General features: G+C 33.3%; 1 protein-coding gene across 5 annotated transcripts in view; it reads right to left on the bottom strand.

The window, feature by feature from the left end:
- Positions 1 to 26,033, bottom strand: part of ERBB4 (erb-b2 receptor tyrosine kinase 4) — a 1,202,488-nt gene that overhangs the window by 368,428 nt on the left and 808,027 nt on the right. For all 5 annotated transcript variants that reach the window (XM_003925582.4, XM_074399075.1, XM_074399073.1 and 2 more), the window contains exon 5: positions 21,165 to 21,230. In XM_003925582.4, coding sequence (XP_003925631.1) covers positions 21,165 to 21,230 — 66 coding nt within the window. The remainder of the gene's footprint in view (positions 1 to 21,164; positions 21,231 to 26,033) is intronic.

Here is a 26,033-nt window from a genome sequence, read left to right as displayed (position 1 = left end):
CTTCACCTGCTTTAAGTCTTTGATCAAATCACACCTTTGTAGTAAAGTCTGCTGCTGTTTAACACTGAATCTTTCCCAATTAATTGACCCCTTATGAACCTTTCTCTTCTTTTTTCTCTTTCTTTCTTTCATTTCCCTTCCCTCCTGTATTTTGTTAAAGCATCAATTGCCATCTAACATACTTCACAACTTATTTATTACATTTATTTTGTTTCTTGGTGTATTGCTATGTTTGGAACTGTAATGGCATTTACATAGTTTTATTTATATTTATATTGGATACAAACTACATAGGAGATATATATATATATATATATATATATATATATATATATATATATATCTCCAAACAATTTATATCCACTCATTAACTCTTCATTTCACACATTATGCTTATATTGATATTTCTATCTTTTAACCAAGTAGTATATTTTAGATGCGCTAATTAGTAATTCATACAATGTAAAGGAAGCTTTTTTAAAAGAAACACTTTTAATAGACAGTTTTGTACAGAATAAATTCAAACACAATTCTTCCCTTCTAGATTCAATAAAGTGCTCTGATGTATCAACAGTCACTAATTAAAATAGCAGATATTTGTTAAATAAATAAATTACTAGATTTGAAATGTGTTTTCACAGGACAGTTTATCAATTTGCTTCTATTTGACAGCTATTGCTTGGCTGCAAAACAATAGCATGGAGTCAACAATCTTATAAGTCACATCGTATTTTAATCATAGATACGTCTAAGTGCTACTTTTTATTTTCACCCTACACTGATTTAAAGTAACTAGACAAAATGTTTCAGTGTCTCTTTATTTATTTACTTTGCTTTTTCCTGCCAAATGAGGAGATAAATGCAGAAAATAATTATAATGATAAGACAAGTAACCCTGAATTTAGTTTAAAATTAATTATTAAACAATCGTGTAAAAATTTCTGAGTACACTATGTAAATACGAAAACAGTTATGTTATAAATATAATCCAACATAGTACAATCTTTGACTCCATAGCAATTATTATACTATGGAACTATTAAGACATTTTAAATCATTTAATTATTTGTGTTGAATTAACTTTAAATTTTTGAAAATAGCAATTTTTTTCCACATAGTGGTCAAATATTTCATATTTTTCCAGGGCACTTTGATTTCAGATATTATATTCCATTTTAGAAACGTGAAAAATTCATCTATATTATTATCATGCATTCAACACTTATTTAACATGTTAAAAGGGAATTATGGTTTTTATTTTCCAAAAATAGTCTATAATTGATTTTTATGTAAATTAAATTCAACATTAAATATAGGGTGTTTCACCATCAAGATTTTTACACCCCTTAATTCCAAATGAAAATTCAATAAGCATGAAGCATTTAGACAAATAAAAAGTAGGCAAAACACACACACACAAACAAACAAACAATAAGCTTGATTTCTAAACAGTGATGGGGTTAGAAAATATTTCTTTATATGATTATGCGAGACTTGTATCAAGAAAGAAAATATTCCTTTACACAATTCAAGGCTACATGCAGGACAAGGGGAAGGGTATCATGGAGCAAATTTATGTAGTAGCATTTTTTGATTAATAAGCATTACTTAATGTGAATAAACTCTTCAAATTATGCTCATATTTTATTTTGATGGAGACACAAAACAAAAAATACAATTCCTGAAATCAATGAGATAAGTCAGCCTCTACAGGAACATTAACTTATAATTGCTTTGGTTTTTATTAATTCCATCCTTGCCCAAATATTTCATTACATTTTTTTCTTGTATTTAGTATCCTTTCTAAATTGCTTCGCTGGGTACATTAAAATATTTGGGTCCAGTTTTAACTAGCTTAATCATTGGTGATATGCACTAAATGTGATTAACTTAAAACATAAAACCTGGGATGTTAAAATCCTTATATTCGTGTCGGTAAACTTGACATGGGGAATGTGAATTCTTTCAAAATATCCATTAGATAATTAGATGGGTAACATTAAAGGAATCAAACAGTTCATGGTAAGCCAATACTGCTGAGAGAATATCTTATCAAGTCAAAAAATATTAAAAAATTGTTAAGTAGCTTAATCTTATCAGTATCTCACTATTGAGAAATATGGCTTAATTACTTCTTTCAATATAATGATTATCAATACTATGATTAAAGTTAGTCCCTTATAACAAATTTATTTTACTTGAAGAAGCTTGGCAATTTACTAAACACTTAATTGTTGCTTCCTAGCAACAATAGCAAAAAAGACAAAGAATATTCATAAATAATGCAAAACAGAGCACTGACATCACAGTGACAAAAAGATCTCTGTTCCCTCATTAACTATAGAAATAAGGATAAATACAGGCAAAGTCTTTGTGTCTTTTTATACTGACACCTCCTTCTCCTCCCCTATCTCCTTCCTTATCTCCTCTCTCTTCTCTCCTTCAGTGCCTTTTGATTCTCTTCATCCTCTACCCAGTGGTTCTGAACTGGACTGTATATTAGATCATTTAACAGAGTCTTTCAAACTTGAATATTGGAATTGTTCTGTAAGTAAAAATTTTCATCCAGTCAGTATCAGTGGGGCCCAAGACTGTCCATTTCTAATAAGCTCCCAGGTAATGGCTCTGCCTACTCATCTACAGACCCCATATTGAGTAGCAGAATATAGAGTATCTTTAAAAAATACAATGCTTGAGCATCACCTAGTTCCTATTAAATCAAAATCACTGGCAATTTTCTAGGAGCTTTGGTAGGTTTAATAAGCTCCTGAGGATTCCAGTATTCAGTTTAGAGTTGAGAACCTTTATTTTAACCAGTCATATGGGAGAAAAAAAATTTCAAGTCATTTATATCATTTGATTGACTGATTATTCCTTGTCTGAAACTTAATCACAGTGATTGCTTTAATTTCCTATTGTGTTGTAAAGCTCTCTATCACTAATTGAAAAATCAAACAAAAATTGATGTGCAAGCAGACAGGAAAATTTGGGAGAGAAATTATCTATATTTTCGATAGAAATACTGTCTCACTGGTTCTAAAGGCAAACATTACAGATAAATGAGGTATCAGAAACCTCCCCTTCTCTCACTCAGCAGCTGTCCGAGTGAAAAGCATCTTGGGGCAACCCACAATTCCATTGCTAAGCACATTTTAAAGCATATTTATTTTATTTTTTAAATTTTATTTCAATTTTTATTCAAAGACTCATACCTCTATGCTGCCTTTATTCTAATTTTACTGACAAAATTTTGACTAATTGTGTTCATAAAATACATCATGTTTATTAACTAGATAGTATTTGAATGGAGTGTTTTATGACACTTTTTCAGTTACACACTTCATGGTTTGAAGTAGAAGAGAAATACTTGGGTTAAAATAGAGGTGATACGGGTTGGATGAGAGGAAGAATTATTGACTATTACCAGGATAAAAACACTGTAACGGGCTTCTTAAGTGTTTTGTCAGTATTTTAAGGGAAATCTTTTCTAAATGTGTTAGACATCCACTTGATTAAAGATAGGAGGGTTGATGAAATGTTCTCCAGAGGTACCCTCTAGTTCTAAGATTCCATGTTTATTCCTATGAATGATAAAATTGTGACTGAAAAACTGAACACTTTGGGTTGTGTAACATGCTTTTAGAAAGCTATCAATGGGATACTCTTGAAGTGAAACATACAAAGCTCACAGATCATCCAAGAAGAGGCATTACTTATAGAGCATGTTAAACTGTGTAAAAAAAATTAGGTTCAATGAAACTAATGCCAAGCTATACATTGTTATTCATTCTTCCAAAAGAGAATAATTGAAGATATTTGTGTATCCAGGGGCAGGTAGATTCTAAAAGCCAAATAGAAAGATTTAAAATAAAGATGTCTGGCCCATCTCCTAAATTCTGACTCAGTAAGTCTGGGTAAGGTGTCAGAAAATTCATTTTTTATTTGGAGGCTTAAGTTTTTTTAGAAGTAGATTTTATAAGCCAATATCTCCAAAATTCTGCTCTAAGGCACTCTCTTATTTCTAATAAAAGTTTCCCATAGATGGAAAGGCAGAAGCAGAGCTGGGTTGATCTTAAACTAAAATGCTCTTTCCTATTTCACATTACATCACAGAAGAAATAAGTCAAAAATTGTTGCTTCACAGAGTAAGGCCTCATCATAAGCCTGTATCCTAATTTTTACAGGAAAATAATTTTGCACTTAAAAGACTTTTCAATTCTTTAAGCCAGCAACAATGCATGATCTAACATATTTAAAAAGGCTCTCAGAGATCTTTTGTGAAAAAAAAAAATTAGACCTAGCAAAATGAAATTATCAAAAAGTATCTGGGCTTCTAAACGACCACAGTCATATAAATTTTTACAACACAAAATAAAATATAACTAATTCTCTTTTATTACTAATTACTAATTGGTTTGGTGATAGTTACTCTAGATGAACTGACCAGGACATACCACGAAGTATATACTCGAAGGGTAAAATAAGTGTTTAATCCAAAATGCAATCATCTCTGTAGTTCCCCCTGGAAAACACAGAAAATGCCTGTACAGTCCTTAATGAAAATGACATTCTGAGTCAGTTAATAAGAGTAGGCTCAGATTTTGGCAGCTACTAATCAGGTTTGACCTGATAAATCCCTGGTGATCCATGGACTACGACATGATAATATTGTTAGTTATGTCAAAGAGGTAAGGGATCTTGTCTAATCCATTCTTTGTCACCACCTGCTTTATTCATTTAATGAAGTTTCATTCAACCTATTTTATAAAGACATGATCAATGATTCATTGAGGAATCTTAAAGCTGATTTTAAACTACACACTTGGCCACCAGGGAAATTCTCCCTTCTTAATAGGCTATTAGCATCTCCACAGTTTGTCAGTCAGGATTGAAAAAATATCGCCCTGTTACATTAACTATAAAAATATTCTTGAGGGTTAGTATAAGTTACTTTGCATATTCCTTACAGGCCTGTAGATAATGATTTCAAAGCAATAAAGGAAGAATATGAATCTGTAGAAGCCTATAGTATTTTTTAAGAATATTTTTAAAAATTAGAATTGAGGTCTGCACCTTACAGTCTGCCAATAAATGATAGGCTGCAGATAAGGTAGTAAAAAAATTATAATAATTATATTATAGATCTTTCACAAACCAAGAAATATGGAAAAGTTGGTATTCAAATTTTTAAAATCACTGTGCATTATAATAGACATTTCCTGTTATATTATAATGGACATTTTTGTTTTTCAATCCTGTTGGAAAACAAAAAACCCGCAAAAAACAAAAATTACTTTATTTCTTTATTCTAGTTCCCTATCCAAAACATTAGCAGAGGAAAATACTAGTTTTTCCTCTACTAAAATATTAGTAGAGGAGAATATTCGGGCCAGGAACAGAGGTGGCTCACACCTATAAACCCAGCATTTGGGAAGTGGAGGCAGGGGGATCAGGCCAGGAGTTTAAGACCAGCCTGGCCAACATGGCAAAACCCTGTCTCTACTAAAAATACAAATATTAGCTGGGCAGAGGCAGGGGAATCACTTGAACCCGGAAGACTGAGGCTGCAGGGGCCAAGATCATACCACTGCACTCCAGCCTGGGCCATGCAGCAGAACATATTTTAAAATATTTTTTTAAAATAGTAAATATTTAGAAATTCTGTCTCAAAAATGTTTTTAAAAATTGAAAATACTCACAGAATGTTAATATTTTAAAAGACACAGAGCATCATATTAGGAAAACAATGAACAAACAACTTGAACCAATAAATACTATCTAGTCCAAATTTCTCATTTTATTGACGAGGAAATCAAAATGGAAATAAACTTACCTGCTTATGAACAAATCTAAAATAATGTTCATACATCTCTAAGAAATATCACTACTTCTTCAGAGTATTCCTGGAAGTTTCTAGTTTCAAAGAGGGTGAAGAATTGAGTAAACTATTAGTGAGTGTATAAACTGATACATGATTTGTTGAAGACTAATTTGTCTATCAAATTTTTATGTGTAAATTCACATGTGACCAAGCAGTACTATTTGTGTGTGTGTGTGTGTGATGGAGTCTTGCTCTGTTGCCCAGGCTAAAGTGCAATGGCATGATCTTGGCTCACTGCAGGCTCACTGCAACCTCCGCCTCCTGGGTTCAAGCAATTCTCCTGCCTCAGCCACTTGAGTAGCTGGGATTACAGGCATGCGCCACCATGCCCAGCTAATTTTTTTGTGTGTTTCTGTAAAGATGGGTTTTGCCATATTGGCCAGTCTGGCCTCTAACTTCTGACCTGAGGTGATCCACCCACCATGGCCTCCCAAAGTGTTGCGATTGCAGGCATGAGCCACCACGCCCAGCCAAGCAGTTCTATTTCTAGAAATCTGACTTATAAAAGAATGTGCACCTGTGGACGAATATGTATATAAAAATACTCATTAGTTGTTACTGAGAATAATACAATGTAACCTAAATTTCCACCAATAAGAAATTGTTAATTATAGTAACTTGGGAAATAGCTGCAAAAAAAGAATGAGATTGGTTTCTATGTACTGAAATGTAAGGGTTTTAAAAACATAATGTGCACTGAAACAAAAGTAAGTCATAGAAGAATAGATACGGCATACCAATTTTCGTAAAACACACAAAACAAAGTCCCACAACTTTTATGTGCTTATGTATATATGTAAGTATAAATACATATACATATATATATATATATATATATATATATATATATATATATATTACCATAAAGTAATCATTCTATGAAAAAAATGTAGGTTGGAGAAGTATATTTACTGATGGGAAGACATTATTATTTTTAACTGTATGAACTGAGTTATCACATGAATTAAAAAAAAAACTATACTAAATCTGTGCATTTGGCAGATGAAGTTAAGTACTCCAGTGTTACAGATGAAGAAGTTACATTTAAAAACTAGTTTATCCTAGTTTTTAATAATAATAAGCTATTATCAAAGTGGAGTTTAAAATCAGTTTTCTGATTCATACATCTTCATTTACGTGGTTTCATTAACAGTTACACATAGTAGATGTCTAAACGCAAAAATCAAAAGGAGTAAAATGGGAGAGGAAGATAGTTTCAGGAACTGTTTTAAATGCAACACAGAATAGCTAAAGTAATCAAACACGTGTCTAATTACACCTCTGAAAAACAGCTTGGTTGAGGCTATTTTAACTAATGTGATTATGAGTGATGATACTGAAAACTAAGATATTACTCAAATACTCTTTATATCTCAGACCCAAAGAGGGCCAACACTGAAGTCTATACCTCAGTAAAAAAGACTTCTAAAGGAAACTAGTTTAAAGAGTTATACCACAAGCATGTTTTGAGGATATACAAAAAATACATTTTGCTTTTCTTCTCATAGAACACATCTGGGATTATCTTCAGACAATCAGGCCAAGCAGACTGGCTCATGTCTGTAACCCCAGCACTTTGGAAGGCTGAGGCAGGAGGATCTTTTGAGCCCAGGCTTTCGAGATGAGCCTGGGCAACATAAGGAGACGTTGTCTCTACCAAAAAGAAGAAAAAAAAAATAGCCAGGCATAGTATGTGCAATTATACACTAGCTACTTGGGAGGCTGAGGCAGGAGGATTAGTTGAGACCAGGAGTTCAAGGTTACGGTGAGCTATGATTGTGCCTCTGTGTTTCAGCCTGGGCAACACAGTGCGACTCTGTCTCAAAAAAAGAAATAAAAAAGATAATCATGTCCTCCTACAAGTCAAATGATACTTCTTTGCAGTGTTTCAGCCTGGGCAGCACAGTGCGACTCTGTCTCAAAAAAAGAAATAAAAAGGATAATCATGTCCTCCTACAAGTCAAATGATACTTCTTTGCAGTGTTTTTCAAACTCTTTTTTAAATCACAATTTACAGGATAAATAACATTGTATTATCATGGCTCAGTACATACATACTTGATGAAATGTTTTCAGGAATAATATTGACCCTAATTAGTACAAGAGCATTTTGATACTGCCTATTCTATTCTATTCTATTCTATTCTATTCTATTCTATTCTATTCTAATCTGTTCTGTTTTATTCCAATCTATCCTATTTCAATGAAAAATTATTTTGGGGGCAGGGTCCACTGAAGTGATTTTATAATCTACTAACAAGCTGCAACCAGCAATCTAAAACCATTGTCTTCTTGCATGAACAAAAGTCAAATTCAGAAATTAAAGAAACCAATCTGTGCACTCTTTTTAATATTGCAGCAAATCAGCCTTCTAATGAATTCAGGAATTTAGAGCCACTGGTGATAAAATTTCCTTTTTCTGAAGTTTTTGGATCCCAGAAGATATGGAAAATCACTGCAGAACACTGCCTGCCATCATGCCTTATCTTCAGAATCGTGCCATTGAGACTGACGATTCTCAGTGGCTTGTGCTTTTTATTCCCACCATCACTACCAGAAATTTGGGACCATTCTGTCTGAATTTCTCCTACACGGCAGTATATTAAATTACGGGTCAATACAAAACAACTTCTTGGATCCTCTCCAAGCAATATATTTATAGAAAATAATATAATCTACAGATATTAAAGAATTTATGCCTGATTACTATATTGATAAAAGAAATTATAATCTCTCTGATCAGGACAAAAGTTTGGAAAGCCTCAAAATTTACCAAAAAGTCATGTCACAATAAAGAGGGTATTACTTATTATATTTGTTATTACTTCCTTCTTTAAAATTCTGAAATTATATATGCAGTACCTATTTTCAGGGAAATATAATACAGATATGTAGAATTAAAAACAATTTACTTGTTCTCTTACTACAGCAATAACCAGTGTCAACTTTTGAGTCTCTATGAATGCTTAACCTCCCTATTATGGTTCCACATTGGTATGACAGTTAAGAGAACACAAAACGCAAAATCAAAAGTATTCAAAATACCTCAGATCTTTATAATTTTCAACTCCAGGAAGGGGACACAATCTCGTTTCATGCCTCCAAAAAAATTATCCCATGAATCTGCATTTCTCTACATGAATTAATCTCTTATTCTCCTCCTTCAGAACTTTTTCTTTCCCCACTTCCTCTTGTTTCTCCAACCTTATTTCCAGTATATATACTGAAATGATTATGAGGTTGGAATTAGATAATACATGTGAAGCTGTTAGCACAAAACTGGCATAACGGATAACTAAAGGAAGTTCTCTGGAGATGACTTTACATAACTTTGACTTTACATAATAGCTGTGCTAGATTAGACACATTGCTTAACCTTTCTGTGCTTCAGTTCCTCATCTATAAAATAAAAATAACAATTGTACTTACTTCATGAAGCTATTACAAAGATTTTATGTATTATGGAAAATCATTCATTTGGAATAGTGCCTAATAAACAGTGAACAGTAAATAAATATTGGCTCTTGGTATTGTTAAGTAATTGATAAGTAGATAGTTATTCTTCCGCTTTATAGCTTGGTATTTTTAACTAAATATTATATCATCAACGGTCTTCTGTAGAAGCATAAATATGCTTCTGCTGTATTATTTTTCAAAGCTCTACATTATACTATTATATGAATATCCCTAACTGAATCAGCTTTCTAAGATATTACATTTTAATATTTTTTTACTATTGTAAATACTGCTGTAATATACACTGTTTAACATTCGTTTTGTTCATATGATAATCTAAGGGTTAAAATAATACATTTTGTGGTTCAAGAAAATGTATATTTTAAATCCTTTGGCACCAATGACCAATTAGTCAACATGGTGACTTTTACCTATTTATAGTCTACCAAGAATAACTGACACTGTTCCAATCTCCACACTTTTATTCTTACTAGGAGTTATGTGAATATATTTTTATTTTATAAATTTGTACATCATTGATTATAAGTAATGTCAAGCTTTTTTTGCAGATTTTTTGTATATTCAACTCTTTTATTAAAATTACTTTAAAAATACAAAACTATACTTAACTATAATGCAGCTAAAATAAACTTTTTCTTTTCCTTTTCTTTTTTTTCTTTTTTGTTTTTTTCTTTTTTTCTTTTTCTTTTTTTTTTTTTTTTAATGAAATCGCTTCTGCTGTCCAGGCTGGAGTGCAGTGGCACGATCTTGGCTCACTGCAACTTCTGCCTTCCTGGTTCAAAGTTCAAGTGATTCTTGTGCCTTAGCCTCCCAAGTAGCTGGGGTTACAGGTGCCCGCCACCACTTCTGGCTATTCTTTTGCATTTTTAGTAGAGATGGCATTTTCTCTATGTTGGCCAGGATGGTCTCGAACTCCTGACCTCAAGTGATCCACCTGCCTCGGCCTCCTAAAGTGCTAGGATTATAAGCATGAGCCACCATGCCTGGCCAGAAAATGATTGTTTTCTGATATTTTATTTTATATTTGTTATGTCATGTCTAAAAAGACAATCATAATCCTGTAATTTTTATCTCTATTTTTTCTAGTACTTTCAGTTATATTACGTGTTTTAAAATTTTTAATCTATAATTCATCAATCTGTATAGCTCTATCTGCATATAGACTATAGTCTATTTCGTGCTCTTTAAACTTCCAATGTATAATCCATCTTATGCCTTTGTTTTATTGTAGGGATCTAACTTCATCTTATTCCATACGTGAACCATTTATTCATACTCTCTTAAATAATCTATGCTTTTGTCATTTTTTAAAAAAATGTCAGGTTTGTAAAACCTAAATTACTATAGACATTTGCCTCCATCTGGACTTCATTAGATTTCATTGAGACAATACCATTCTGAACCAATTCCACAGTGTTTTAACAGTTACTACTTTTTAATATTTTAATACTTGATAGAGAAAATTATTCCACAAAGTTATTTCTTTCAAACATCTGGCTATTTTATTAAATATATTTTAAGAGATTCTTTAGATTATTTTTATTCAATTAAAAAAGCATTGGTAATTGATTAAAGATAGTTAAAATTATAGCTTAACTTTAGAAGAACTGAAATTTTCATAGCATGAGCATTTCTATCTTAGAATGAAGTAATTCTCCATTTAATTTTGTGGTTATGTCTTGGTGAAATATTGTAGCCTGGTTTTTCTTTTAAATTATCAGTTACTAGTTGCTAATATAAGAATCTTTCTGTTCCCTCATTCCCTCCATTTTCTAGTGAATGTAATTACATACATCTTAAATACATACAACCATCCTTATTGCAGAGGAAAAGCATCATCCTGCGTGACAGGTATTCAAGAAATACTAAAATCAGAACAAAACCTGTAGGTACTCTTTCGATCTTTATGCTCCATGCATTCCGTTATAACAGAATTCATGGGCAAAAAGATTTTAGATAGATAAAAAATAACTGTCTTCAGTGACATAGTAATATGTACAATTATTTTTTAATATTTTTCTGTTTTTATAACTCATCGTAAATCAGTATAGTGACTATTTCTTTGGAAAGTACCCACGGTAATGGAGCAATGCAGCCATGATAATATAAGTCACTTAGTAATATATATATAACTTATATTGGCTTGAGAAATGAAATCTTTATATGTTTGTTATTTAGATAATTCACATTTATTCTAATATAATGAGCAAAAAATGTGGCTTGGAATAAGAGAAGCTGATCTGTATCCAGTTACCCTTTCTTATCCTCTTTCATCCCTACACTGTTTACTTAACTATTTCTTTAATCACACTGATTAATTTGAAATAGAAGATAATACATTTCAGATAAATGTAAGGTAGAACTTTAAGGAAAATATCTTTCTCCCTACTTGCTAAATTCTCTAACCATGAGAGTGGTAGGTAAGTGCTTGCTGTTCCTAGAACAAAATCTCACACTTCTTTCCATTTCTGTAGCCAGAACAGTATAGGTGTCCTATTCATCAGAAGCATGTAACATGCAGGTGATTTTGAAATTTTCTCTTTGATAGCCAAATATAGTTAGACAGTCAGCTCTTCTGCTGTGAAGACACAAATCATTGAGAATAAGTTGTCATCACTACCAAAATAACAAAATTACGTTATTGGTAGAACTTCCAGATATATCTAACTGTTCTTCTCAATGTCCTATTAATAGTCCTTCAAGAGTATTCACTCTCTGATTTCTCTCTGATAGCTGCCAAAAACACCCCCCAGTTTGCACTCTCCCAATCTATCTACATCTGTATCTATATCATCTATAACTATATATGTAGTTATACATACACACACACTAGATAATTGAATGACAGATAGATAGACAGACAGACCGACCGACCGACAGACAGACAGACAGAGAGACAGAAAGACAGATAGATAGATAGATAGATAGATAGATAGATAGATAGATAGATAGAGGAACCTTTTGAAACTGAAGTTCGAAAATTGAGTTAGAGGTAGGACTACATCTCCAGTTACCTAATGTCCCCAGTTTAATATTCTTTTTGAACATTTCCAATATTCCTAACCTTTGTCTTGTATCTCACCCACAGCATGCCCATGGAACAGGAACAATTTTATACCCCTGAGGCCCTTGGCTTGGCATTAAGTACTATCTTCTGAATCCCATTAAACTGTAATAGACAGAGCATTTCAAATATATACATCTCTCATAGTTAAAATGAAACAACGTGTTCTTTTAAATCTTACAGAAAACTCGTTAAATTACAACACAAATTATCAACTTATGTCAAAATGAAGAGCACATCAGGGAAGATTTTTCTTATTTTCTACCAGTAAATTATTGGGGCACTTTCTGAAATATTCAATGTACACAAGTAATTAGTTCATTCTAGAGTTTACTTTAATTTTACAATATCTCCAGAAACTATAAATCCAAAAAAGAAAAATGGGGATAATTGAAATCAATAAGAAGGCTTATGGATGTACAAAGTTATTAGTAAAATACAAGGGTTTTAATTAAAGATGTTGGCGTTTACAAAGGCTCGCTGTTATCCTGATTGATGGGGCCTGCTGGCTCAGCTCTTTCTCTGTTCCCATTAGCTCCCACTTGCTTTTCTCTGCTCTAATTGGGTATTTACCACATCGGCACCTTCTTTTTAAACAACATTTGTTGCACAAAGAATCTAAATACAATTACACTTTAGACAAATTATATGTGTATGCATGTGTATGAGTATAATTAGTTTATCTTCATAATTTGTCAATTTGGTTTCACAATCTACAGGAAACTCTTGAAAATTTCATGGCAAAGGATACAATTTAATTTTCAACTGCAACATTTCTTGCTGAAATTTTGAGAAACAAAAATACATAATCACTTTCTTAGATTTTAATATTTTTCTTCAAAGCAGTTCCAGATGTACTTTTGAATAAATAAAAGGAGATGTATATATTTCTAACATTTCTTCTTAGGAATAAATAAAATGCATAAGCCAGGGTAAGGTTTTGTTTTTTTTTTCCATTTGTTATTAAACTGAAACTTTTAATATATTGCAAATGTTAAAGCGATTTTCTTCATGCCCAAGCATAATAAATTATTGAGGAAGATGCTAAATAAGTTCTAAATTTTCCTAGTTTATTCTATACTCTCTGTATGGAAACCATAAGTAACATAAAATGTGGTTTGGAACAAGGTTTTATTTTGCCAATTTAGTAATACACCATGTTAACAAGTATCGACAACAAAACAAATACAGTGTTTGTCTTTATTTTACCATTATTCTACTTTTAATTAAAAAAAGATTTTGAGGTAACATGGCAGGTTCTATTGTTTATGATAGTCTAGGAAGACTATTACAACCAAGGAAGAAGTAAGGGGTAAATTCCATCAAAAGAAATTTTCTTTTGGTTAAAGTAATGCAATAGTCAGTTTAATGACATTCAAATGGAGAGAAATATATCTGTTCACTCCAGTGGTTAAAGTATTCATTTTTTCATTAATTTTGTGGTATTTCAATTCCTACAATACATAATGTTTTTAACATTGTCAAACTCACATTTTTAAATCAGCTTATCAGCAAAAAACATCACTTACAAAGAAACTTAGACAAGTAAAGAGCGTATTGAGTGGTTATCAGCCTAGAAAACTTCGGAATTACGACTACTTCCGTGCAAAATGTATGGAAGGGTCAGGAAAATCAAACTGCAATATTTGGATATGTGCCTTTCCTCCTTCCTCACGCAAAATGCAGTGACTGAGATAATGCCAGGTCTGGGAGGACAAAAGGAATGTGTAAAAAGCTGGCCTGATACTGTACTTAAAGATAAAAAAGGACAGGCAGTATCTACTTTAAATGAGACAAGTGTACTCCATATATCTTGCAGAGACAGAGATGACTTTGTTTCTTTAATCATTATTATTTATTTATTAAAGCTCAGTCTCTCTCATACCTAAACCTACAGAGCTCAGACCTTAGGACTCAGTTCTTATGAACAGAGAGAGTTGTCATTCTTACCGGTAAACCTGCTAAATAATACTACTATAAGCTTCAGACTTCACATGGCAGATAAGTTTGTTTCCCCTGACATGACTACATTAATCCACTGAATCAATTTACTTAAGCTGTGCTGTGGAGCAGTGGAGCCACGATTTAACTGAGCTTAAAAGTACTTTTAAATCTGAGTCACTGCTCCACATGTAATGTAGCTCTCAGTGTCTAATCGTTAATTTCTACTTTGACCCTTTGCAACTATGTGAGAAATATTCTTGTTAGGTTTATAGGATCATGATGCTCTAACATCCAGAGGATTTAAGGAGAATAAATTCATGATGTTTTAGAAAATCAGACATATGAGTAACATAGGAAGAGGGGAACACTAGGTTAGATTTTACAAGCACAATCAACTTACATGAATATTTACAAAATTCCTTAAGTTGAATGAGTTATTTTTAAAGAATTTATCTAGAAAATATTTCATATGTTAGGAACACATTTAAAAGCAGCTACTAGTTTCACAGTTTCTAGTCTGAACATAATTAAATGCTATGGAGGAACAATTAAATTATTTAACATGCAATCAGCCTAACTGTGGCACCCAAACAAGGACACAAAATAACTTGCAAAATGTGACTAAATTTTACTAAAAATATATTACATTTTATTAAACATGCAAAAATTTTTACTGAAATTTCTATCTGGTTGGTTTGCATAGTGAACTGTTGTTTGTGGTAAGTTTTCAGTTTGTTCACATTCTTCTTCCACTTAGCTAAATCTATTAAAAACAAAAACAAAAACCTTTTCTTCATTTCTTCTGTTTAAAACCTCTGGCCTCCCACAGACCTCCCCTCAAGCTCGCTCTTGTTGTGACCAGCTTCTTTGTTTCTCTGTATCTCTATTCAGAGATGTTTTCAGTCTGATCACCACTCTTTGCTTCATTTCACCCTAACAAGTCATTCATTTTCATGAACTTGTTCTCCCAGAGCCTGGGCCATTTGTCTTTAGCATGGCTTCTCACCATTTAGTGACAAAGAGGGTAACTCCCTGTACATTTGCTAGGAGACACCTGTGGGAAGATGTCAGCACTGATAAGGTGCAGTAAATGAAATACATGCTTCACTTCAGTTTCCTTAGCTGAGGTCTGGGGCTTTTAAATGCTTTTTTCTCCTTTCCCCAATGTAAGAAAAGTCTCAAGAATAATTATCCACAAAAAAATAAGGAAATAACTTGGCAAATCATGAAGTTGAATATTTTCAGAGAGGCTTTCACTAAAGTGAATTTATTTTAGTTATAGAGAAATAGGTCAGTTGTAAATAACATATGATTATGTCTTTCAGACCCTAAAATGTACTTTTATGAAGTCAATCCACAAAAGCAGAATATCGTCAAAAACTTACATAGCATGTTTTCTGATTTTTAAAAGTTAAGCCAGGCTCAGATATAAGTGTATCTTTAGTGGACCTAAGAGGAAATAATACGTTTTAAATAATATAAGAGTCATTGGAAATCTAGAGAAAGCCTAAAACAATTTATTTTTAAAAAATGGATCATGTATGTTACAACTCTGTGGGATCTCTGGAGGTCTCATGTTGTTATGGAATCTCTCACGAGATCTGATTCTCAAAAAATATAACCTAAATTCTAAAATTCTGGTCTTATAGTAAGTATATTTTTGAGTAGTTCCAAAGTACTTTTTGCCGCAGGATGCTGTGCTCTTTAAATATGGATAAGTAATTTCACTTTCAAGTAGCTCAGACTGAGAGAGAGGAGGACAGGAATGAATGTCAAGGGCAAGCAGCCTCCAACCCCACTCCGGGGCTTTTGCTTTTCCATTTCCCAGCCACCAGGTGTCAGTAGACTTCACAAGGTGGAACCGGTCTACAGGAGCTTGCCTTCCATATCCATTCATTCAGATTCAAATTGGGGTACGTTTTGTAACAGTAACCTTTTTAGTTTATTATCACATCGGCTATTATTGACTGGGTTTTGTATATGCTAAAAATTAAGCCCTTCAACTGCTTTGTTGTATTGAGTTTCATTGTGCCCCTCGTCTTCCACCCCCTGCCAAAACAAACAAACAAACAAACAAAAAACCCTCAGTTAAGTATAATTATGTCCATTCTATAGACATGGTAATGATATTTTAAAAGATGAAGTCATTTTCCCACGATAGAAAGTGGAAACAACTGGGATTTGTATCGTTCGGCTAATTTCAAATCCAACATCCTCAACTACTAACCTGTGCTATAAAATACGGTACCCAGGAAATGGTTCTCTTTAGATTCAGAACACTAAGGTTAAAATTACAGGTATTGGCTGTGTGAATTTCACCCTTTAATCATTTTATCTAGTTATAGTTTCTCAATTTTAAAATGGGGTTAATGTAAATTCCCTTTTTAACTCACAGAAATATTATGAATATGAAATTTTAAAATGGAAATGTTTAATAAAGTTCTATGTTAATTTGTATAGTATTCTAAAATTTGGCTGGTGTGGTGGCTCACACCTGCAATCCTAGAATTTTGGAAGGCCAAGGAGAGAGGATTGCTTGAAGCCAGGAGTTCAAGACTAGCCTGGGCAGCAAAGAGGGACTCCTGTCACTATTTTAAAAAAAAAGCAGCTGAGTGCAGTGGCACGTGCCTGCAGTCCCAGCAACTCAGGATGCCAAGGTGAGAGAGTTGCTTGAGCCTAGTAGTTTGAGGCTGCAGTCTGCAGTCAGCTATGATTGTACCACTGAACTCCAGCCTGGGCAACAAAGTTAGACACTGTCTCTAAAACAAAATAATATAAAATAAAATAAAATTTGTATTTGTGTATATTAGGTACATGTATTGTTGAGTTTAAATTTGGTAGGCTTTGTGGAGTAAGCACAGTGACCGTTAAACCAATTATAGAAAGGATAGCTTCTATGCTGAAAAATTAGCTGAAATAAGTAACTTCATGTCTGATGATTTCATACATGAATTATAACTTGATTATTTTCTTAGTCAAAATTCCCTCCCACCTACATTTGGTAGCAAGTAATAAAACTCCATTTAAATATGCTAGAAGAACATCATGTTTCTTACAGCATCTAAGGACAGAAGTGTGGCTAGACCTCGTGAAACCCAGAGAAGTAGGAGGTAAACATTGTCAAAAACTGTTACTCTTCCTTTCCTCAACTCTCTTATGACTGCTTTATTCTTTACTGTCTTTGATGATTGGTTCTTTCTGCTTCTTATTAACATGCATGATCCAAAAATGGAAACCTCAAATAGCTTTAACATCTCTTCAGGTTCAAGTTTCCAAGGTTGTGTAACCAACACTTCTGGATTCCAAATCTAAATTCCCTGGAAAGAGAATCTGATGGGCCCAGCCTGGTCAATTATCTACCACCTTACAAGATTCTCAACCCTCAGTACTATTTTGTATTCCTACTGACTAATGCTTTGTTTGGGTAGGGGTAGGAGAGGCTTTCCTATGCATTGTAGAATATTTCGCATCATCTCTGGTCTCTACCTTACTAGTGCCAGAAGATAATCCCTCCCACCCCACCTCCATGATGTGACAACCCAAATTATCAAATGTCCCTTGTGGGGCAAATCACTTCTGGTTAAAAAACACTGCCCTGGGAAGAAAGGGGTAAAGTGTCGCATAAAACAAACATGCCTACTGGGACTGATCATCTAGAAGGGGGTATTTTTCAGAGAAGGCGATGTGTCTACTTGACAATTATCTTGAAAGTGGTCTATTATAAAAATAAGAGATGTTAGTGGAAATTACAACTTTTGTAAATTTTACCCAACATAAGCAGATCTACTAAAATAAATTAAAAGGTTCAGAATTTTTAGCACTCTACAATTTGAAGGAAAATTTCAATCAAAGTTAGAGAAAATTCATATATGTTGTTTTCTCATTTTACCCAAATACAGTAATTTTCAAGTTTTCTACTCATATATCTCAATCTGAGAATAATTATTCACCATCTATGTATATGTGATATAGAATATGTATACACAGAGTCTTTCTTGGTAACTGCAGGAAATTGGTTCCAGGATCCCCATAAATACCAAACTCCACAGATGTTCACTTCCCTTATATAAAATGGCATATAATATTTGAGTACAAACTACACACATCATTCTGTATACCTTAAATCATCTTCATATTACTTATAATACCTAATACAATGTAAATGCTATGTAAATAGATGTTATAAGGTATTGTTTTTTACTTGTATTATTTTAAATGTATTTTTATTTGTATTATTTTTAATTGTTTATTATCCTATTTTTTTTTCCAAATATTTTTGATCTGTAATTGCTTGAATCTGCCATGTGGAAACCAGTGATACAAGAGATGACTGTAAAATCTATACATATAATCTAACTATACTACTGCATTTTGTAATCTGTAAAAATACACATAAAAGAAGACACAGATGAAATTAGTAAGTAAAATAATTTTAAATTATTAATAGTATTACTGAATGCACTATATGAAACTTCGGAACTAGAAAGATGACAGAGACCTTTTTCTTCCTACCTTTTAAATTCAACTATAAACCCTGAAAGTAACACAAGAGTCAACCAAAGTAGAAATCTGAAAGGTGGTGGGAGGAAGTAATTTTGGTTTGGTATCTGGCACTGGAGGAAAAACACAACAGCAGGGTGTCTTAAATCTCCCACCAGCAGAAGAGAGATGCACCCCAGCGTTTCCCAAATTTAAGCTCCTTCATCCCTCAGCTCTATGATGAGTCCCTCAACAATACTAGCTGAGCCCCATGGGCCTGAGATTTCCCTCCTCTACCAGGAGACAGCATGTGTCTGGGCCCACCAGAGTGGCTCAGCCACAACAAAGAGCTTTTGCAGAAGCCTCTTCGACCCTTCTGTAAAATAAATAAATGAATAAATAAGTAGGTGAGTGAGTAAAAACTCATTTTTAATTTTGCTACCTCAGAAGCTTTTTTTGCCATGAAATGACAGTGGATAACTAGCACTTTCACAGTCTCTTTGGTTACTTGTTACTTCATCACAGTGCTGCAGATTTTTCTTTTATTTTAGAGAACTTGACTTCAAGCAAGTGGCCCAATCAGTGTCATACAAGCATTGCAATGCGACCTAGCCTTGACTTCTTTGCTATTAAAAGAATGTCTCCAAATGTTGTGAATGAATTTCACACAATAATCTCATCTTATTTAGAAACCTTTTTAAAATTCTTGCCAAAAAATTCCTGCCATAAAACATTGTTTCTACTAAATAAGTTAATTTAAATCTACACTGTGATACTATTTTTCATCTAACCCTTTGACAAAGATCTAAAAATTCCCTAATGAACTGCTTTGTCCAAAGAATAGAGAGGGAAACAGGCATTTATATACACTGCTCTCAGCAGAGCTAATTGTTTCAACCTCTATAGAAAACAAGATCTCCATTTTAATAAGCTCTACCAATTTCCAAACCCACATGTATATGACTCTACTAATTCACCTCTAGAAATTACTACAAATAATTCATACACACGCATGGGTTGAAAAAAATCAAGTTGCAGTACAACATGTAAAACATGCTAATATTTGAATAAAAAATGCTGAATGCATACTTCCTTGGGTATACATAAATTATTTTTGGAAAAGTGCACCAAAGTGCCAATAATATTTGTTGCCTACGGATGGCTGAGGGAAAAGGTGAGACCCACATGGGAAGTTATGATTTTACCTTATATTCTTTTCTGTTTCATAAATTTTGCATGAGAATGCTCATGAATTAAAGTTAGTAAATTTAAGAAATCATTTATCATTGCAAATATAGCTTTCATATATTTTTATTCTTTGGTGGTTCACAATAAAATGATTCTTTTTGTATTTCTTTATTAAAATAGAATCTAGCAAATATTGTGAACTGGGAATTATTAGAAATCTGTAAACTTTCACCGAAGAGTATAACAAATTTCCACAATGTCTAATATTTGATATGTTTGAATCTTTAATAATATTTTCTGTGTCATCTATGCTAATAAAGAAATGTATGTCAACTCGTCATGACACTTTTTTCCATAACTTATTTCAGTCATTTTTATTGCTACAGGAAGAATGTATGTTTACTACTGGTATAGGATATTTTATTTTTCATTTTTAAAGAAATCATTTATTCTTAAGATTCATGAAAGTTCAGTGCTGATTTGAGTATTAAACAACATTAAGAATGCTGAAAAAACTAGATACTTTTCTTTATACTCAGTATGGTTTATTATTATATGTCTTAGCAATGATGATAGCTTCATATTTTCTTCAGCTAATGACTAATCCAAGAAACAACATAAACTAAGGGCAATAGTTACTGTCAATAATGGTGACTATTTCCATAATGCATAAAGTTCGTGTCTCTGTGCCTGGAACAGTGCCTGGAATACAGTAGGTATATAATACCCTTTCTTTTTACTTTCCTTTTCTTTTTCTAATGAGTAAATAGTGAAATAATTAGTTGGTGAAGGGACTGAGAGACCCAGTTAACCTGAAATTGAGTTACTATTTTATAAACATTGGATTTCCCACTTCTACTGATGTAAAAACTCTTAGATATAGTTAATACCACCACAGCTGTGCTGTTGAGATCATTAACCTAGAAAGCATGAAGAAACCTAAGAATCAATTATATCTTAATTTCCATTTGAAAGCAATGAAATTGGGAAGTTTTCGTGGACCAGAGCAAATCAACCACAAGGAGGCAATAGCTCATTTTATGTTTTAGATGACCAGAGGTATGAAATGTACTAATCCTTAAAATTCCTTGACCACATCAAACCTGTGTGCTCTCGCTGATGAACACTTACAAGTCTGGCAATGATTTTCTGTGGGTCCCCAGCAACGGCCAGTACAGGACTTATGGCAACGTCCACCTGCAGAACAGGAAAAGGGGAAAAGGACATTCATGTTAGAATCTTTCACTCCTTGACTAGGAGTAACTCCTCAAAGGAAATACTCCTGCTCCTTTATGAGGATTTTTATGTCATACTAAAGTGGAAACATAGTCCATAAAATGCCACTTAAGTAGGAAAATTTTATATATTTTCACATATAAAATGTCAAATGTATGTGAAAATAAAGTACAATCCCCTTGTATTCAAATCGTCTTATTATTTTATAGAAAATTAAAATAAATGAATTTGTGAATTTTCTTAGAAAATCAAAAGCAAATAATTATGTTAAATAAGTTTCACTTTGACTATTGAGCATTATTATTCTCTTGATCTATTCTACTTGACATAACTTCCAGAGATCACATCTTACCTAAAGCAACATGTTAAAAAGTAAAGCAAGAGTTAAAATAAGTTGAAATTTATGAGAAGAACATATTCTTATAAACACATGAAAAGTTATCAGAATATAAAATTATCAGAATAAAATTATGCATTTAAGCTATATTTTTGAAAGCTTAATTTTAATTATTTAATATGTACTTCTAAAATGTTTATTAACATGATTTGCATTTTCAAATATAAGCCTAAATCTCCTATAGTGGCATCTTCTTCTGCCATAGGTATTTGCCTCAACAAACATAGTTGTCCTACAGAGAAATTCCCATCAGGACTCAAAATAAAGAATATTGGATAGAAGAAATCACATAAAATGACTTCCTTTGAATCTTATTTCTGAATTTCATACGTTCATCTAAATTTCTGTGGGCACATGACTCATTTTTAGAATTAAAAAACAGATGTTAAAAATCTATTAAAGAGTAAAATTTTTCCATAAACATGTTTTCTATGACATTTCCTAAAATGCTTCTTATTAAACCTTATCAATTGTCTAATATTAATTGTTAATAGGCTACTCCCATTCAAAATGTTTAGAAAAGTGAACTATATTATAAATATTATCAAATAATGTCTGATCAAGATGTTCCCATCTTTCTTTAAGTTTTTAATTCCTCAACCAGAAAGTTCTTACAGCCTAAGTGAGGCTCTACTGTTGAATGCATATACAGTTAACATACTGATTCAACAGACGCTTCCTCTGGCTGAGCCTCAGACCATTCAGATGGTCTACCTTTGAGGAATTAAACTGTACTATTTCCAAATTAATACAATACTTAGGTTCAATTCAAATCATCTTCTTAAAAGTACAGGAATCTTTGCTACAACAGAGTTTATTTAAAGCAATGCTGTTTGTGAAGTACTGCGGCTGACATCACCAGTATATAATATCCTGTCACTCTGCCATCTGTTTATTTAGAGCCAAACACATTATAACAACATAATGCAAGCTCATTGTAGCTGACAGGAAAAGGCCTCCATCTGGCCTGAACAATATAACTTTAATCAATGATAATGATAATTATTATTAAAAACTTACAGGAGTTCTTTTGTACAAAGCGAATAAATGTAAATTGATTTATACCAGCGGAAATTAGAAAGGACTGTCAGACAAAATAGGAAGCAATGAAAACTTTTTGGAGTACAAACTTTTTTTATAAGAAAGTAGCTAATGTAAATGTGCTTTCTTAGATTTGGTATAATCCTCTAAATTGATCCATTAAACGGTCTGTTAAATGAAGATAGCTGAAGTATAAGATAATTTACCATTTAATCTATGTTTAGGGTTCACAAAATGTTTGGCCTTATTCTTTGTGGCCAGAATACTATCTAACTGGAAAAAAAAAATGAAGAACAGAAAAGATAAAAGCAAATAGAACACAGAAAAGAAAAGAAAATGTAAAAGAGGAAGGAAGAAAGGAGCTAAGTATACAATTTATATTAGATATTTTAATATTCTCAATGTTTTTCTCTTACTGGATTAATTTTTTAATTTCTTATTCTTGAAATTTCAATTTGCCACCCAGACATCTGCTACCAGATTAAACATAAAAAGGAATGTTGCTAAAAATACTGTTGATGATTCTTGACAAAATATCAGGGGAAGGCCCACCTATTTGAAAATGTGATATAGTACCCAAACACACAAAAAAACAAGTTTAAATAATTTAACCTTGACTGTCTACTTGCTATTGTGAAAATAGTTTTCGGTAGTTTCTGTGTTTTATCTATATTTAAACAAAAATATTATTGCTATAAAATTAAGTCACCAATTGCTTCTTTTTTTGCGTTATACTCAGTTTTACACTTCCTCCAAGAGGAATGGTCACTTGACCTACGCATTTCAGAATTCTGTTATAACAAATGTACTAGAGGATCTAAGACTGACTATACTTCCATAAGTGGCTGTTCAGCCTGGACTACCTTCATTTTACTTTCTCTCTAGAGCCTTGACACTGGAGGAATCTGTCCTAGCACTCAGTTCAGCTTTGCTTTTCAAAATGGTGCAAGACATGGCACCTGTGTTATGAGATGCTGTCAATCAACAATTAAGTAGATGTTACAAATCTGACCAAAATATCTGATTAGAGATATTTACGAATCAATGCATTAACACATTTTTATGCCTGTAACCTTAGTTTGATTCTTGCAGATAACTGGGAAGTATAGAAAGGGTTCCTATAGTAGTGATCTGCCTCGCATAGGAAGAAAACAACAAAGCTTCCTATAAGCTTTCCCTCCTACATATCCTTCCAACCATCCATCACTGATTGTTTCACAAGTAACTTCTTCATTTTGTGTATTAGGCATGATGTTAAGCAATGGACATAAAATATTAAACAGAAACAGATAATTAATTTAGGAAAAGAGTTTTGACTACTCTGTAGCTAATATTCACCCTCTATGGTTTTAAAGGGAAAGGGCAATAAGCCTAAATTTTTAACAGCCCCATAGCCCAAGAAAGAAGAGTTGGATGAAAGCAGATGAAGCTAGATCACTCCAAATGCAATGTCCAGTGGATTGGAAGTCAGCTACACACCTTAAGCAATGACTCATCCATGTGACATCTAAAAGGAGATCATCCCAGACCATTTCAGTGAAGGGTGTAAGTACAGGCTGCAATATGTCCCTTGTTTGTCTTTAAAAACAAAAACAAAACAAAACAAAAACCAGAAATACTTTAACTTACTGGGACTTTCTCCCTGCCCTCTGTTCTCAGGTGTGCACTAACATCAAGAGTCCTGATTTCATATGGAAAAGAGATCTTATCTGTCTGTGGTATTTAGTGTGAATTAGTTGTATGAAGTACTTCTCTCCCAGAGTGTGTTTTTTAAATGAGGGCCACAAAGAGAAGAATCGGTCAGATGCTAGAATATGTAAATGACAGCAGTGTTTAGGGGTTTTGCCAGTTCTGTCCCGATCTTCCCACTTCTGTCTCCACCTGGTACATGATTCCTTCCGTTTTCCCATTGCTTATTGCAACAATTCTTCTTCTTTGGAAATGGAGTCTCGCTCTGTCACCCAGGCTGAAGTGCAGTGAAGTGATCTTGGCTCACTGCAACCTCTGCCTTCCAGGTTCAAGCAATTCTCTGAGTCAGCCTCCTGAGTAGCTGGGATTACAGGTACCCACCACCATGTCCAGCTAATTTCTGTATATTTAGTAGAAATGAGGTTTCACCATTTTGGCCAGGCTGTTCTTGAACTTCTGACCTCATGATCTACCCTCCTTGAACTCCCAAAGTGCTGGGATTACAGGTGTTAGCCACCGTGCCCGGTCTGCAAGAATTACTTTAAAGCTATGTGTGAAAATAGTCCATATTGCTCCGTGATAGTAGAATTAGTCAAATTTGTATGCCCTATTATTCTGACTCAAAGAGATGAAATAAGAAACCAACCAAAATTGTAAACAACTTGTTGCTTTAGTAACTATTTTTACACAACTTAAAATAAGTGCTGAGGTAGACTGATTGCTTGAGCCCAAAATTTCCAGACTAGCTTGGGCAACATGGCAAAACCCTGTCTCCACATAAAATGGAAAAATCCGTCCACTGTGGCTGCAGTCCTAGCTGCTTTGGAGGCTGAGGTGGGAAGATCGCTGGAGCCTGGGAGGTGGAGGTTGCAGTGAGCTCTGATTGCTCCACTGCATTTCAGCCTGGGCAATGGAGCTGACCCTGTCTGAAAAAATACAATAAAATAAATAAAATAAAAGCAAGTTCTGGTTATTCCCCATCAGCATTATTTTAATTCACAGGTAATCCCTCTGCTTTGACAATGCATTATTCATCCTGGAAGCTGGCAAATGTGACTAAGTTCATCTTTTATGCTTGTCCAGAGGATGTTACTAAAATTGTAGCCTTTGCATTCTTTTTTAGGAACTAGAGTCCCTGAACTACATTTATGTTTTTAAGAGTCGCAAATTCATCTAGAAGTTGTGCTTGTTTATGTGACCACCTGACAGATATGGGATTCAATGCCTACTTCTGTAATGCTTTCTGCAAGTCATATGCCGGGACAGTTGAAGAGTCACAAAATACGAAGTCATTGGCAACCATAAAGATTATATCCTCAAACCACCTCTAGCTAAAGGCAATGCAGTTACATCCCTGGATTTTTCTTTCACTCTTTTTAAAAACTGGCAGATTGGACCTCTTAAACTACTTTTACTAGAGAAAGCAGTGAGAGAACAATACTTTTTTTATGACAACATAATTCAAAATAGGGAAGTAGAACATTTACTGATGTCTACGCTAAACCAGTCTCTATTCTTGGTGTGTGGCGGCGGGGGGGTGGTTCAGGGAGGGGGGATAAAAAGATGAATGTCACTATCCTGACCTCAAGGAGGTTTTAGAGCCCAGAGAATAGGTAGAGGAATACGCAAGTAACTAT

This window comes from Saimiri boliviensis, chromosome 5 (genome assembly GCF_048565385.1).
Source record: "Saimiri boliviensis isolate mSaiBol1 chromosome 5, mSaiBol1.pri, whole genome shotgun sequence".
NCBI classification, from domain to species: Eukaryota; Metazoa; Chordata; class Mammalia; order Primates; family Cebidae; genus Saimiri; species Saimiri boliviensis.
The sequence above is the reverse complement of the archived record's forward strand: the minus strand, read 5'-3'. Positions and strand labels throughout refer to the sequence as shown.